The 14,399-nt window shown below is 38.1% G+C and overlaps 1 protein-coding gene across 1 annotated transcript in view; it reads right to left on the minus strand.

Moving 5' to 3' along the window:
• Positions 1–14,399, minus strand: part of LOC107729243 (protein TALPID3) — a 125,970-nt gene that overhangs the window by 37,405 nt on the left and 74,166 nt on the right. The window contains exons 17-23 of the mRNA XM_016539675.1: positions 13,355–13,551; positions 12,349–12,450; positions 7,905–7,991; positions 3,494–3,672; positions 2,516–2,625; positions 276–454; positions 49–193 (exon numbers count right to left, since the gene is read on the minus strand). Of these exons, the coding sequence (XP_016395161.1) occupies positions 49–193; positions 276–454; positions 2,516–2,625; positions 3,494–3,672; positions 7,905–7,991; positions 12,349–12,450; positions 13,355–13,551 (999 nt within the window). The remainder of the gene's footprint in view (positions 1–48; positions 194–275; positions 455–2,515; positions 2,626–3,493; positions 3,673–7,904; positions 7,992–12,348; positions 12,451–13,354; positions 13,552–14,399) is intronic.

The raw sequence follows: 14,399 nt of genomic DNA on the forward strand, positions 1-14,399 counted from the left end.
AAATAGATGGGGAGTAATTTGGTATGTTCATAAAAATCACTGTCAGACCTGGTGAAGCAGATCCCTCATGGTTTTCTTTGGGAGACAGACCTGTAGAAAGATGCTCGGAGAGATCAGGGGTTCTGACAGGAGACGGCGGGTCTTTGGAACTGGGCTCAGGAGTGGGTGCCGGGGTTGATACCTCAGTCACCTTCTGCAATATTACCACAATATTACCACATTTATGGTATTAAAGGTCATCCTGGATGAATGAGAGTGTGTTTGGATGCCAGTACCTCCTGAGCATCCTGTGTTTGGACAGGGGCAGCGGGTTCACTCTGTGTCTCTCTCTGTCCCAGCATTACTGCAACGGTTTCAGCCAGCACTTCATTTACACACTGTCTTATGAGCTCAGAGTTCACTGGTACCCCTGTGTCCACAAACAACTGAAGACCACCACCACCTGCGGCCTCCACTGCCACACAAACACACACAGAGCGGAGGATTATCTGGTGTACATGGGACATGGTTCGGCATCTTTTGTTAACAAGGCTACAGTTAAAAGTACTGTACATAGCAGTGGTCAGCGAAAGCCGGTTTTTCAATGCTGATATCTAAAGAACAGGATGGCTGATGCAATTTAATGACAGCAAAAAGACACAAACAGAATGGACTCTTTCCTAAGCTCCACCTTAATAACGTTACTGACCAATCCTAGCAACAGTGTTGTTATTGTAAAAAAAAAAAAAAAAGTTGTTGAGTTAAAGCAAAACAGAAATATTAAAAAAACTAAAACTACTAAAAACCACAAAAGCATATAACACAATATACCCGAAAAATACTAGCATAGAAACTGTTTCCACAAGTGTTGTTAATGTTAAATAAAAATAAGCACATTTTTTTAATTAAAAAGAAAAATTTAAAATTACAAAGGCAAATAACAAATACTAACTCAGCAACTGTTGCCATCTAATCATTTTCACATTAGTGATGTTATTGTTAAATAAAACAAAAGAAATTATAATTATAAAAAAATTATAAAATAAATTAATTATAAAATAATTTTAAAAAAAACTCACAAGTTGGCTGAAAGCATTTGCATCAATTCTGATTCATAGTCTTATATCACGCTATTGCATAATTTAACAAATTATTTCAATAAAAAATAAGATAAAAATACTTTTTCAGAATCTGCAATTCATTCCAACTCAGGAATATTATCCATTCCAATTTAGATATTTTCTATCAGATTTTTTCCCCTATGTGAACCAAAGGGGGCAGAGCTTAGCAAAGGGTCAACTGTTGACATTTAACAAAAGCTTATTTTACACAATATTTACTAAAAATTCAGCATAACATTTATTTGATAATTTATAATAAATATTTATTAAAATTCATATTTGTATTACTTGCTATCCAAAGGAGTATGGGGCTAACATGATTTTCTAACATAACTTCATGGCTCTAAATGGCGACTAAATAATTATTTTTACCACATTTTTATTGATAAAGACAGTAGAAAGGTTTAAAAGAAGTGCAATGTGTTTTGGGCAATGGGATAAGGACAAAACATCCCTAGATTCAAACCTGGATCTGAAACCACTAGGCCACAGGTCTGACCTTTCACCACTTTCAGCAATGTCATTGCTAATATTTAATATCAAATTTCACATCCATGTAAAAAAGCGAAAAAATTCCTAATGTGCATCCAAATAATAATAACAATGCATACACTTAATGTCTGCAAATCTGGCATTTCCACAATATTCAGAAATTTCCCATGAAGCCCTTCTGGCAAGTTGAGTCTGCCAGCAAAGTAATTTCAAATAACCAATTTGAGACTCGCTTTACCTCTCATCCAGCCTATTTTGAATTCTTGCACCCGTAAGCATTTTGGACCGGCGCTATTAAAAAGTTAATATACAGAACTGACATTCTTGGCAGGGCACTCATTTCCTTTTGTCTAGGGCAGGACTGCGTTCAAACACATATACAGTTCCTCTACAGGAGGAAGAGTCCAGTCAGTCTGGGAATATCCTGACAACAGTTTGCCGCGAGCCTCCTCTGCAAATTTGATACATCATTGATCTTTCTATTAAACAAAAGCGAGAATTAATAAGGCAGGACCTCCGCGCCGACTGAGCAGAAGTGACGCGACAGAGACGGAAGGATAGAGCGGAGGAGGAGTAGAGGGGCTGAGCACAAGCAATCGTGTTTTAATGAGGAAATACAATCTTGCTGCGTGCTGACACGCTTGACAAATGTGCTGCTTGCATTCGTAGACGCTATGAATCAAAATGATGAGCTTATAGACTGGAACCTGGTGCAGCTCGACCATTCTTGCTGGTTTATGTCATGCGTTATTGATTGTGTTGTTGATTTTTAACACTGACCAGACACATTGGTAAATTGGTGAAGATGTATGATGGTTGAACAGCAGACAGACAAACTTCATTGCTATTAAACTGGGAGCTTTCGAAATTTAAAATAAAACCTAATGTCACAATTATAAACATTACAAATAACACATTCTCACCTATGTCTGATGTCACACTATTCTCTGGCTCTGATTGGCTGGCTGGATCAGTCTGCACGGGCTGAGGGAACATTCCAGTGATCATTCTGGCCATCAGCTGTTGCTCCACCCTATGAGAGAAATGATGATGATAACATGCCATTAGCAATCCAGCCATTAACTACTTCAACTGATGCAACAATAAATGAAACTCAATGTTGGCCTGAATATTCAATGAGTAAGGAGACAGTCACTTAGTAGATTCATAGCTTTGTGACATACAAAACATGCATTTCAAAGGTCAACCCGGAGTAAAGTGCATCAAACTCACTGAACAGGGCCTTATGTCTTATTTACTGTATATTAATATTCATTTGCATTTATGCAGTTGGCAGACGCTTCTATCCAAAACGACTAACATTGCATTCAAGATATGTACTTTTATCAGTTCTTGCATTCCTTGGGAATCGAACCCATGACATTGGCGTTGCTAGCACCATGCTCTACTGCATAAGCTACAGGATTGCATAATAAATAAATAAATTAATCAGAGTGTGTGTGTGTGTGTATATATATATATATATATATATATATATAGTTTTGTTCTTTGTATGGTCACTACCATTGAGATTTTTTTAAATGTTTTTGAAAGAAGTCTCATTCCCAGCAAGGCTGCATTTATTTGATCAAATACAATAAACGGTAATATTGTAAAATATTATTACAATTTAATATAACTATTTACTGTTTTAATATATTTTAAAATGTAATTTATTCTTGTGAAGCAAAGCTGAATTTTCAGCATCATTACTCCAGTCTTCCGAGTCACATGATCTTTCAGAAATCATTCTAATGTGCTGATTTGGGGCTTGAGAAACATTTCTTATTATCATTAATGTTGAAAACAGTTGTGCTGCCAAATATTTTTGTGTAAACCATGACATATTTGTGGTCATAACTGTGCAGCAGATGATATTTGCAGAGATAATGGAGTCTCACCAATCCACCAGCCTGTTCTCCAGGGTTTCTCTCTGCTGGATGGTGCTCAGGATGGGCTCGGTCAGAGGTGTGGACTGGGAAGGCTGTGGAGGAAAGGCCGGGCCGTGATACAGAGCAGCTGGAGGAGACGGCAGCCCGTTGAGCTCTATAGGAGAGTCTGGAAGTCCACCGTGTGTTTCCTGAATTTAACACAGCAGTCTCAGCAGTTTTATGATACATACTCCAACATATGGCTTTCTAAGAGACTTATTGACAATCCGTTAGAGCAAAAATATCCCTGATAGATTACTGGATCAGACATTGAATTTTCAAGGCAAATGACAGCAAATAAAAGTGCACACCGTGTACTGTGCTGTAATGGCAAACATATGTTAGTCTGTGTGCAATTTCACAGCAGTCTTAAAAAAAGGGGAGGCTGGAGAGAAAGGAAGACGTTTGTCTTGTATAATTCCATCGCTGGATCCGCGAGCCAGCTTTCAACATTTCGGTCATTGGTTTGGATAATGTTCAGATTCCTTTGGCCCGGACTCAGGGAGGTCTGTGTAAGGAGCGATTAGCTCATTTCCAGTGGCCGGCCGCCAGAGGAAAAAGAGAGAGAAATGCATTCTGCCAGTCGGGCTCTGAGCCCGTTTGAAGTTTATGGCTCCATCAGAACTGACCGAGCCAAAGCTGAGGCACTGGAGACTTAGAGGAATGACATTTTAGGAGCTGGCAAGGATCCGTGCCTGCAGTCCAAGAGAGAGAGAGAGCTTGTTCACCGGAGTCTGGACTTAAGTAGCTGTGGCCTTTATTTGGTCGTTGGGAAAACTACAAGTGGGCCGAATACATGCCAGTCCTCGAAAAACTGCTTAATTATATGCAACTGCTGTGCAACGCGCTTGAATTTTTATTGCTCTCGGTGTTTGGAAAATGTTTGTATTTCTGGACTCATAACTCCGATCTTAATTGCCATTTGAACAATTAGAGAGTCAAAATAAAAGGAGTCAGAAGGACTTTTTATAGTCACACTACTGCCAACAGACAGCAGACACTAGATTTTTACATAATCTGAAGAAAATATGAGTAATGTTTGCTCATGAAAAGCTCTCTTGCTAGGGTATTCTAGCAGGTTGCAAGTCTCTATGATGTTTCTGGTCTCTAGATATCGCTCCTTTCCTTCCTTCAATGGAAGTATGTGGTGCTTTTTCCACACTTCTTGTCATCCACCAGGTAAAAACCACTTAGAAATGTAACAACTTTAACAAGATGCATTATACGTAGCGGTAGCACAAATGGTGCAAGACAAGGTTCAATACTTAGTGCTACTATATGGCTTCGTTCAAATCTCTAACTTTAAGTGTGAGCACTTAGTAATAAGAGATGCTTGCCTTATACAATCACATAGAGAAGGGGTTCTCAACCAGCGGGCTGCAAGATGACTTCAAATTATTTAAAATAAGACAAAACCAGCTTTAAAATAAGCTAAAACAGATAATCAAGATGTAAAATGACAAATCAAGAAAATCAAGAAGTAAAATGTTTCTTATTTTAATTTGTTCCCTCAACACTTGTCATTTTAGTTCCCATGGCCTTGGAAAATCTAGATACAGGAGTACATTTTAAAAAGTGTGATTTTTAGACACGGAAAGCAAATTAATAAAATCATAAAAAGTAATGTAAATATACTGAATATAAATGTTGTCTATATTTATGTCAAGCTCTAAACTATTTTACTGGGTAGAAACTGCTGAGAAATTGCAAACTGTTAGTAAAATTGATTGATTGATTGATTTATTTTAAATCTCATAATCACAAACAACTGTAAAATCATGTAAATACATTACTTATAAAGACTGTGAACCCTGGAAAACATTCAGTATTCATTCAGTAAATTCTATAATATTAGATTTCATTATTTTGATATATTACTAGTTTGGGTAAAAAAAACACATCAGAAATTAATATCAGTTGAACTGTCTTGGACAATATTCATTAGTCAAAATGGTTGAGAACCACTGACATAGAGCCTCCAATTTCCCAAAGTATTGAACGAACAAAAAGCATAAATGCACACAATATAGATGCTTGCATCGAGCAAACATGAGGCAAACCTCTCAAAATCCAACCACTCAAATTCTAATGCCAAACATCTAAGAACAATTAACACACTCAGTTCACTGATGCAAAATAAATTCCTTCCTACGCAAACCTCTGTTAACCAGAGATCAGATCAAACCGAGCTTCATCTGTGGATGATGTTCCCTCTCAGGCCAAAAGGGGTCACTGTGGAACAGCTCATGTGATTTGGAACACAACCCCCTCCATGATTCTTTATTCTTCTCATTATAAACTATTTTTCCCAGCACCTTCCACAAAAGTCTGTGAGAACAGCACAGATTTGCCTGCCTCCAACTCTCGCCTAATGACTGCTATGCTATTTTGGTGCTAACTGACGCCTTGCCCTTGTACGACCGAGCGGCAGAATCGGCCTAATGCCCAATACGCCGGGTGTCCTGTGCTTCTTGTTAGCGGTAAATATAAGGGGCTTATGTCTCTGCGTGTATGCTTGAGCGTGCCGTGATGTGAGCAGAATTCCTGAACGGAACAAAGACTATTATCGGCAATACGGCACCACACCCCTTCGATATCAATTCACTGAAAGGCCAATTTAGCCGTGTATATTGTAATTAGATTTTTCCCCAACCCGTGAATGATATTTGAAACACTCATTCATTCTCTGGTCTTCGTTAATTAAAGAAAACGATATTCTCCTTCACCCTTTGGCTCAGAAAATCTCATTACTGGAGTGCTGAGCCATTGATGGCCAATATTTCTGTGTAGGAGATGTGGAGAATGGGCATTTGTAGCTGGGTCAAAATGCAAATGGGAATGAAGTAGAGGTCTGCAAGCCCGTCGGGTCCCGACACGCTGAGTCCATTCGGGCCGGGCTCGGGCCATTTTTTTTTTACAGATCGGGCTCGGGTCGGACTCGGGCTTATTTAGCTTCACTCCTTTTATTGTGCCCATATACGCGCAGAGCACACTACTGTATGAAATATTGTTTTATTGATTATATTATAAATATTATACATCGTCTATGCAATACACAACGTATATACGCACGAATTAGCATACAGGTGACAGTTGGCCATGCAGAGCATCAGGGAGAATTTGGAGCGTGGGGAGTTACTAGTTCCCAGTGCTTCGGGAAAAGCTGCATTTTGGAAGAGTTTTGATTTGATTACCACGGCAAACAGTGAGTCAATTGGTCATGTGCAGTGTAGAATCTAAACATATCTTTGCACATGACAGCAAAAAATGCACGCAATAGGCTAAAGCGTGTCGCAGCAAAAGTAATTACCATGAATGTGTCGGGGGGAAATAGTAAGGAGATATTTTAATTATTTATTAATAAATTAGTGTTTTCTGAGACTGTGTCGCAAAGATGATCCTGACTCGCCATCTCCTCAATGGACGCGCCTTTATAGAGAAATGCATATTTACGGATTTTATAAAATCCGTAAAAAGAGTTTTTGTTTTTTATTTTAATTATTTAGTTTTAAAGTAGTAATTTAAAGCTTTCGATAGATATATTTAGCAAGTCTATGAGGCAAGTATTCGCTGAGTTTCGGTTCATCATTGTGAAGCGCTCCTGGCCGAAATTGCAGAAAGCGCATCCTGTATCCTTTATTTTATAAAAGCACAACGTTTTGTTAAATATATTACTCTTACCTTTATGAGCAAAAATTACGGCATATTTTAAGTTGTTTCCAATGCAAGTGATCGCGCCGGCGCCTCCATGTCCTGAAAGTGCTTTAGCTCTCCGCACAAACGATTGGATATGCGTCTAATAGCGCACACTTATATAGGGTAAACATTTAAACTTACATTGTGATATGCTTGAACTGTTTTATATCCATAGATTTTATTTTAGGCAAATCGTGATGATTTGAGAAGGCTAAATTGATCAAACATAGGCTATGATCAACTCACTGTCTGCCGCTGGCCGCTTGGTCGTTATTGTAAAAAACAAAAACTTACATTTAACGAACAAAAAAATGCTCCAAACGTTTTTTCTAAATTAACTTAATAAAAAAACTAAACGAAATATAATCACGTTGACATTACATACAAAACTGAACTATTTTAATAGCGGAAACAGTAAGCTGTTTTGGGAGAAGGGGGAAAAAAAGACGGGCTGGGGCCAGTAATTCTGATAAGCTGTCGGACAAGGGCCGGGCTAGGGCCTGAGCGTCTCGGGCCAGGGCTGGGCTAGGGCCTATATTTGAGGCCCGTGCAGGGCTCTAGAATGAAGTAGGAAACAGTGGATCGGGGCTGATACCCTCAGGGTGGACACCAGGTTGTGAAATGACCTTTACGTTACGAGCTGGAGTGAGTGTGTGGGTTGAAATGTGCTTTTAATTGAATGTACCTGGCTGATGTCGGCTACGGACAAGAAATTGGTTCCGGGAAAGATATTTTCCTCCTGATCTTCACCAGCATGCGGTTCCTCGGCGGCCTGGGAGGCAATGATACGGAGATAGAGGTCAGGAAGCAATACGGTGTCTAGAAATGACAAAATTCATCAACGGCTGGGGAGATTAGAAAGTTGTAAGTGCATGAGTTAATAAGGATAATGATGACAGGGTGAAACAAAAGATGATACTTGACCATAAAGTAGGGTAGCGTGGATTTAAAGTCGCCATGAAATGGAAATTCACCCTATCTGCTTTCTGAAAGCATGTAATAGATTGCAATGTTTAATCAAAATGTCGACCGGTGAAATAACAGACTTTGGTGAAGTATGCTGGACTTCTCCAAATCATTGAGTCTGCTAAGAACCTCTATTTTTGAGTGCAATGTTCACATCAAAATATAATCTACATTTTTTAAGAATCCGTTTCACTCAGTTGTATGTCACAATGCTTAAGAAAAGATCTGTCATTCATTTCCTTTAAAGTTGCGATAAAACGGAAATATAGCGCAATCAAAAATGAAAATTCTGCTATCGTTTTTTCACCCTCATGTCATTCCATGAGACATTTTGAAGAATGATGGGAGAATTACAGTCTGTGACCTCTGAAGACTCAAAATATAGTGCACAAGTCATAAGGATTACTTTTATGATGCCAGTATGGTGTTCTTTTGGAGCTTGACAGCCCATGATCTTTGCAGGCTTTCTTTCATTTGAATGGAAAAGAGGAGCATGAACATTCTTCAAAACATCTTCTTTTGTGCTCCACTGAAGAAAGAGAGTCATACAGGTTTGGATTGACATGAGGGTAAGAAAATGTTGACAGAATATGAACTATTGTTTAAAAAAACACCTTCATGTCCTGAAATAGCTTAAAGGAATCCTCAAATGGCAGTGGTCGTAGACGTGATGCTGATCACACACACACACACACACACACACACACACACAATAAAACGCTGTCTCATCAACCGATGTCTTATCCTCTGATCTTACAAGAGAGATTCAAGGGTGTCCTTACAAAGATTCAATGACTCATTCAGTGCAAGAACACAAACTATAACTGTTTAAGAGGTGTGTGTGTGTGTGTGTGTGTGTGAGAGAGAGAGAGAGAGAAAATCACGCATCAGTTTTCCAGGTCTTTGTCTCATGCAGCTAAGCCATGTTTCCATGGTAACGGAGAGAGCTGGTCTGCTCATGTGAATGAGAGTACGAGAGACAGACAGCGTTATACACCATGTTTCTATTGCACTAAGAAAAAGATTTTAAAGCTCTTTTGTCACCAATATCATTTATAGAGTAGAATTATTTATTATGTTTTATCCTGGATAGTGAATGAAGAAATAGATGTTGCATCCAATTATTACATGGCTTTTTGAGATACCTGCTTGTGAACGGTCAATCACAGCATTGTGCAGTCAAATATCTGTATATTAATGAAAGCTGAAATTTATACCTGACTGTCGTCTTATACTGACGTTCAAAAGTATAGGGTCAAATAATTTTTTTTAAAGAAATTACTACTTGTATTCACCAAGGACGCATCAAAAGTGACAGTAAACAATTTTACTATGTTACAGAACAAATATATATTTCAAATAAATGCTGTACTTTTGAACTTTTTAATAATCACAGAATTCTGGGAGAAAAAAATGTTTCACGCATTCCACAAAAACATTCAGCAGCACAACTGTTTTCAACATTGATAATAATAAGAAATGTTTCTTGGCTGATCAAATAAATACAGCCTTGGTGAACATAAGAAACTTCTCTCAGAAACAAAAAAATCTTAATGACCCCTAACTTAGAAATGTAGCTGTGCTAGTTTAATAGTCTCTTTCTGCTCAGGACAGGTAATAAAATAATTTAGACTTAAATCAATATTTCATATCCATTTGTTTGGTAAGTAGCTGTGTAACAGGTGGGATAATGTACAGTCAGTCAGTCATTATCACAAAATAAACCCCTTCAGGAGGATACAAGACATCTCTCTTTTCCTGGTAACTCAGTTCTGGTTTATTTTGGGATAGCTGTCGTTTTTTTTTGCGACATTACCCCTTACTTATATTACATGTTGTGTGTGTGTGTGTGTGTGTGTGTGTGTGTGTGGATCGGAGCTGCATCAGAGCTGCGGAAACAAACGAGACTGCAGCAAATGTGCTGCAGTGAGCTACAGAAACACAATATTACTTACTATTCTGCTCACACATTTGCACAATCACACACTTGCACGTTCAAACACTGAAAAGAGTGGGAAATGAAAAGAGCAATTGGTTGTTTTGCAACTGAATTGCAAATGATATGAATAATTCCTTTGTATAGTCTTTCTGTCGTCATTTACTCACCCTCATGTTGTTCCAAACCTGGATGACTTTCATTCTACTGTGGAACATAAAAGGACGGATTCAAGACAAAAGGAATCAGTTCACAAAACTGGTCTGATTCATTTGTGAATCGAATAGATATGGACTGATCTTATCATATGACTTCACAGAGCTTGGAATACTGTACTGTTCATGAATCCACTTTTATGATAATTTCATGGTGCCTTTTGGGTCCTTGACAGTCCCTGTCCTTATTCGCATTTTGTGTCCCACAGATGAAAGAAAGTCCTATAGGTTTGGAAGGACATGAGTAAATGCAGACAGATTTCTCATTTTTTTGTGAATTATTCCTTTACGTCTGTAAGGTCTACAAAAATCAATCTATAACAATATTTTCTCAAAGAACAAAACTGGGTTTTGTACCAGTATGAGCCAGTGGTGACCGCAATGCACTGGAAAAGTCAGGTCTCAGAGGACAGAGATATCATATGTTTTAAGTGCAAGCACTGTGAGACTTAGTCATATTTCATTCCCAGTGTTTGACAGGCCTCAGGCCTGGTGGGACTGAAGTGTATGATTCAAAGCGTGTCGTAGGATCTTTGGGTTTGTGTGTCTGTCCTTGCCTGTGTCTTTGTGTGTGTGTGTGTGTGTGTGTGTAGAATCTGGGGCTCGTGTCGTAGGATCTTTGGGTTTGTGTGTCTGTCCTTGCCTGTGTCTTTGTGTGTGTGTGTGTGTGTGTGTGTGTGTAGAATCTGGGGTCTGCCAGTCAGATGAGTCATGGGCATTAACTGGGCACAGACAGAGTGCATGCTGAGCTGGCAGACCAGAAAACCTCTGCCGAGCTGCATCAGGCACAGAATCTGAGAGGAAGACATATGCATTTGCACCTGTTTGTAAGCTATCTGTATTTAATGTTTTAATGCTAATCTTTATTATTATTATTATTATTATTATTATTACTATTAATAATAATAATAATGATGATGATGATGATGATGATTCTTAAAACATCATGAGGTTGTTTATGGCTGCCATTAATCTAAAATTAAAACTGATGTACGATTGTGTGTTTGTAATGTTTAAAATTGTCTATTTAAAAAAAAAAATTAGTTTATAAAAAATATCTATTTATTTACTTATATAAAAATGTACTTTAAATAAAAATATATTTTAAACTGAATATATTTTTGATAATTAATATTGAACTATAGCAGAGTACACTATTATACAGGACGCATCTTCATAATATTCTAAACAGTCAAAAGCTTTAAAGTGTTCCTTACATTTTCTGAGAATGTGATTAATTGCGAACTCAACCTCAAAGCACAATCAAAAGAGGAAACGCATCCACAAATTAACTCCACAGATTCTAGCATGAAGATGCGTATCTACGCTTATTTCCAGAGAGCTGTAATGATTACTCTAAAGCTAACAGCGGTAGGCAGACCACAGAGCGGCTTTGTCCTCCCAGACGCTTGCTCAGAATCTGCTAACGAACCCACAGAAAAGCAACGGAGCTGCATCTGTTGCTTAGCAACCAGATGTGAATGGCTGAGGTCGGGATTGGAGGAGTAAGTGCAGAAAACGCTGGGGGCAAAGTCCCCCCTGAAACATTATACATTCAGTTCCATACACACACGCAAACGCACACACCTCATCCATCTTCATCCGCTCAGGCAGGTTCTGAGAGCACGAGCGCACAAGCATGCACGGCTTGGCAAAAATCAATGGCAGTGCGATGAGAAACGCAAACCTGGAACAAAACCGACCCTTATAGCAGTACAGCACGCTGGAGCACAGCCAAAATCTAATGGCATAATATCCATCCATTCTCAGAACGGAGCCAAGACCAGCTGGTGTATGAACACACACACACACACACACACACAAGCAAATGTACATGTTAGATGACTTATGTTTTGGGTGTATGATAAATCTGAAAGCCTGCAGACATATTAGAAACTGCTTTGGTACAAAACTGAGACTGAAATATGGAGAAGTGCTACTAAGGCCAATGAAACCTTTTCATTTTCAAATAATAAGGGTCTACTTAGTGTTCTTTGTGATTTGGGTCTTACATGGGTTGAAGGTGGAGGAAGGATGGTTTCGGCTGGAATCAACGGCGTAGAGGAAGTTGGCCGGCTGCACAGACCACTCTCAATGTTCACACCAGGCTGGACCTGCAAACAAAACACAAATCCATTTGAATAAAAACAGCATATGGAACAAAAGCCATTCAGATTGTAGTAGGAAAGTGATATTTTTCAATGTGTGATGCAAGTTTGCAAAGTCTTATTTTATGTTCCAGAAGAAAGCGAAATACGGTGTGAAGTGACAAAATCTGACTGACAAAATCAAACTATATTCGAAGAAAACAAATTTGGGATTTTTGGACTAATGACATTTCAATGTGGGCGAAGCTATTCAGCATGATGCAACAAACATACGCTGCCATTCTACAGTCTGTGGTTGGTGAGATTTTTTTTTTTTTTTTTTAAAGAAGTCTCTTATGTTCACCAAGGTTATGTTTATTTGATGGAAAACTATTCAATTACTGCTAGTTAAAAAACCTGTTTTCTATTTTAAAATATTTGAAAATGTCATTTGTTCCTTTGATAGAAAAGCTGAATTTTCATCATCAGTACTCCAGTCTTCAGTGTCACATGATCCTTCAGAAATCATTCTAATATGCTCTTTTTCTGCTCAAGAAACATTTCTTATTATTATCAATGTTGAAAAAGTCATGCTGCTTAATATTTTTGTGGAAACTGTGATACGTTTTCCATGATACAAGATACTTTGATGAATAGAAAGTTCAAAAGAACAGCATTTATTTGAAAGGAAAATCTTTTGTAAACTTATGTCGTGTTCATAATTTTGTTAAATAAAAGTATTACTTGTTTACTGAGTCCAAACTTTTAGTAGTGTAATACCAAGCAAAAACTGACCATCGTGGCTTGTTGGGAAACAAAATCACATTAAAAAGGAACAAACGATCATACTAACTGGTTATCACACAGTGCCATTACTTCTGTCCAAACACTTACAAAATAATCTTTTATTTAAAAATGTAAAAGCTCTTGCCTGTATTTGGAGCTGTGGGGTCCGTTTCTTCGGTTTTGACTGGACCTCCAGTAAGATGGTGTTGGGTTTCCAAATAGCAGGAGCAGGTTTGGGTTCAGGAACAGTGATGGGAGGGAAGGAGGTTGTTACGGTTGCTGGTTTGTCGCTAATGATGACCCGTGAAGGCACCGGGGCCTGGCTGTCCACTCTGGGCTTACCTAGAGAGACACATGGAGAAGTGGTTAATAATCTGGATTGTAACCGAAAGGTTATAGGTTCTATAGCAACCCACATTTGTGTTGTATTATGAACTGTGTTTCAGAAAGTAATGACATGTGAAATTGAATTTGCATTGCTTGAAGCGCTCTTGTACATTACAGTTTTGTGTTTCGAAAAGACTGAACTATAGTAGAGAACTCCCATTTGAACAGCCTGTTCACACCACAAACAATAACTATAAAGAGGACAATAATGATAATTATATTAGTGTCCACACCAACACACAATACCGGTCTGTTTATTATAAGTGTGCACTGCATTTTTGTCATCTGCCGCTCTAAATCCAATGTCAAAGTTTTTTATTGTTCATCTGCTGGAAAAAAAACACTTTGAAAGTGATTCCAACAATATTTTTATTCTATGTTCTTATCATAATAGCTGTGATGTAGAGTTCCGTATTCTGACAGAATTAGAATAATAACTAATACTTAATAGTAATTGTTATAGTTATCATCCTTGTTGAGAATGGGCCTTAAATCTACACAATATTCTAAATAGTCTAAACCTTTAAAAATGTATTATTTATTTAAAAATATATTTGTTTATTGTTAATTTATTTAAAGCTGCAGTCCGTAAGTTCTGTCTCTTTGTCGCCATCTCTGTTTGAAACCTGCAATAGCAGTTATTTGCGAATTATCTTCTTTATGTGGGTTGTGCATCGGCATGGCTCCTCAGCGCTTATGATTCTAATGTTTTGATATGTATGTGTGGCTGTCAGTCACCGCAAAGGTGTGGATACTGTACTTAGGAATCACAGAATCTACGTCTTGGAGGTACGACTCAAATA

Source organism: Sinocyclocheilus rhinocerous, unplaced genomic scaffold, assembly GCF_001515625.1.
Source record: "Sinocyclocheilus rhinocerous isolate Xijiao unplaced genomic scaffold, SAMN03320098_v1.1 scaffold1268, whole genome shotgun sequence".
Classification (NCBI taxonomy): domain Eukaryota; kingdom Metazoa; phylum Chordata; class Actinopteri; order Cypriniformes; family Cyprinidae; genus Sinocyclocheilus; species Sinocyclocheilus rhinocerous.